The sequence below is a fragment of the Sorghum bicolor genome, chromosome 10, assembly GCF_000003195.3.
Source record: "Sorghum bicolor cultivar BTx623 chromosome 10, Sorghum_bicolor_NCBIv3, whole genome shotgun sequence".
NCBI classification, from domain to species: Eukaryota; Viridiplantae; Streptophyta; class Magnoliopsida; order Poales; family Poaceae; genus Sorghum; species Sorghum bicolor.
The window spans coordinates 13,846,930-13,849,844 of record NC_012879.2 but is presented as its reverse complement, the minus strand read 5'-3'; the positions used below and the strand labels follow the sequence as shown (position 1 = coordinate 13,849,844).

General features: G+C 44.7%; 1 protein-coding gene across 1 annotated transcript; it reads left to right on the top strand.

The window, feature by feature from the left end:
• LOC110431097 lies at nt 1,371-2,321 on the top strand. The gene has a single exon (XM_021449793.1). The coding sequence runs from the start codon at nt 1,371-1,373 to the stop codon at nt 2,319-2,321; it is 951 nt and encodes a 316-aa protein (XP_021305468.1).

The window sequence follows — 2,915 nt, the reverse complement described above, 5'->3', positions numbered from 1 at the left end:
TTAGTTGTAGGGGGGGTTTACCCCTTGCCTTTGTTTCTCTATATTGTGAAGCAGGGCATTGTATGAGTGACCAATTCAAGGCCACATTAGAAAATCCTGAGACATCCCGACAGAGTCCTAGACACCGTCTAGTAACTTATCGGAGATCCAGCTCATACTTGAATTCACTCAAGGAAGGAGGCTTAGCACCGACACTCTACCAGTCAATGGCTTCCTCATCAATCTCCGACTTCTCATCTCCATCAGTTGCCCATGTTACCATTGGACCGAGGGTGGAGGTCGAAGATGTCGACTTTGAGATTAAGCCATCACTTATCACTATGGTGCAAGCAAGTACATTTAGTGGGAAGCCACATGAAGATGCAAATGCACATCTCCAACACTTTTTGGAAGTGTGTAGCACTATTGCCATCAGAGGGGTAACGGCCGACGCCATCCGCCTTCGCCTATTCCCATTCTCATTGTTTGGGAAGGCAAAGCAATGGTTTTACGCTCAACCCGATGATGTCAACACCTGGAGAAGATGTGCCAATGCATTTCTCAAGAAATTTTTCCCAATGGGCAAGACATCTGCTCTGAGGGCAAAGATTTCAAGCTTCCAACAGAAGGCAGACGAGACTATTCCCGAAGCATGGGAACGTCTCCAGGAGTACATTCAAGAGTGTCCACATCATGGAATTAAAGAGTGGCTCCTGATTCAAGGTTTCTACCATGGGCTGACTCCAGTAGCTCGTAGCCACCTTGATGCCGCCGCAAGAGGAGCGTTTACCTCCCTCAATGTCACTCAAGCTAAAACTCTCATTGAGAACATAGTGACAAATCAAACATGGAGAGAAGAACGCCCTCAACTCAAGAAGAGAAGCACGAAAACCATTGAAGAGGTAAATGAAATATCTCACAAGATGGAGTTCTTGTTGAAGAAGTTGGATGAACGAGCCAAGGTAAAGAAAGATCGAGAGGCCATCCAACAATATGCCACTGCACGTGCGAACCAACGGAGCAGGGTGCAAAATGCAAGCCATGAAGCTGTGCAATCCTTCAACAATGGACGACCAACTTCGCGCTTCTAGGGCCAAGGTAACTCTAGTAACTCTAACTGGCTTTCACTTAAAGAACTTGTCATTAATCAAGCTAAAATCAATGAAATCATGAACAAAAGATTGTTAGCTAATGACAAGACTCTTGAATCATTAACTGCTAAAATGGATTCCCTTGTTTCTTCTGTTAAGGACCAATTAAACTTTAATAAAATTTTAGAGTCTCAAATAGCACAAATTGCTGCTACTGTTCCTTCTTCTGTAAATTCTTGCAATATCTTTAATGTGACCACGAGAGGGGGTAAGACCACTCGTGATCCACCATATCCTGACATGACAAAAAAGACTGCAAGAAAAGATAAGGAAGTTGAGGAAGACAAGGAAGAAGCACCATCTAAGCAGGAAAACACCAAGTTCTATGGAAAGACAGCTCCGCACGAGTTCTACGACACCAACATTCTGCTGCCATTTCCAAGAACAAGGAAGCCAACCACCGATGAACAATTCGGGAAGTTTGTTGAGGTAATTCGGCAATTATATGTCAATATTCCACTACTTGATGCAATGCAGGTTCCAACCTATGCCAAGTATTTGAGAGACATCCTCAACAACAAACGCCCGCTGCCTACAACTGAGGTGATTAAGCTAACAGAAGAATGCAGCGCGGCGATACTAAATCAACTACCAGAAAAGAAGAAGGACCCTGGATGTCCTACCATCGACTGCTCCATTGGGACACATCACTTCGAGCATGCACTGTGCGACTTGGGAGCAAGTGTCAGTGTCATGCCAAAGGTAATATTTGATAAACTAACCCATGCTGTTTTGTCCCCTACATCAATACATTTGCAGTTAGCGGATCAGTCAATTCGCCATCCTGCGGGGGTAGCTGAGAATATCCCCGTAAAGATACGCGAGTTCCTGGTCCCTGTGGATTTTGTGGTACTCGACATGGAGGTGGATGAAAAGACTCCACTTATCCTGGGAAGACCATTTCTCAGCACTGCTAATGCACATATTGACGTTGGAGCCGGGGAAATTCAATTTACAATCAATGGGGCCCAGGAGAAGTTCAACTTCAAACCAAAGGTAGTGCAATGCTCACTAATCTTGGCAGTGGATGTGGAAACCGTCACATTCATAACTAGGCCAAAGAAAAAGACCAATCCAACGCCAAGAGCAAAGAGCAAGAAAATATGGAAGAAGAAGGTAATACAACCGATGACACCTCCGAAGAAAATTTCTGTATCAACTCAAGGAGGAGGTCCTGTTCTAAGGACCTGAGGTAACAACTCTTCCATCAAGGTAAGCCCACTGACCTTTAACTTTAAGTTACTTATTAAACTTCCTTCATCTTTTCCAACCCTTCTATCAACTTGAGTTAAGACAAGTAAAGTAAAAATAAAAACTCACTGAGCAAGGTGGACACCAGGTGGGGCCCAAAGGGGGGTCGCCCGACCCCACTTTGGTGGCCCCCACCTATCATCTCGTGTCCTTTGCCACTTCCTGTCATGACATGCTATGCTCCATTCAAGAAAACACCAAAACATTACCATGTCAACTCATGTAATCCCACTTGATCAACGAATTGAACCGTGCATGAGAATTCTCTAACTCTTTCATCTATTTTTCTTGCTTGTGCTTGTTCTGTTACTAGTGTAGTGTGCCCAGCATTACTCAAGAGTGAGAGGAGGGGTCGGCCGACCCCATGGTTGGCCCCACTTCCTCCCCTCCTCTGGTGTATGGCAGCACAAGTAATGTAGGGAGAGTGAGTATAGAAATAAAGACTCATAAACATCGACACTCACCCTAGGAGCTAGAGTTTCTAGTTCTCATCCCCTGCTTCCACTAAAACGTAAGTGAAATTAGGAGACACTG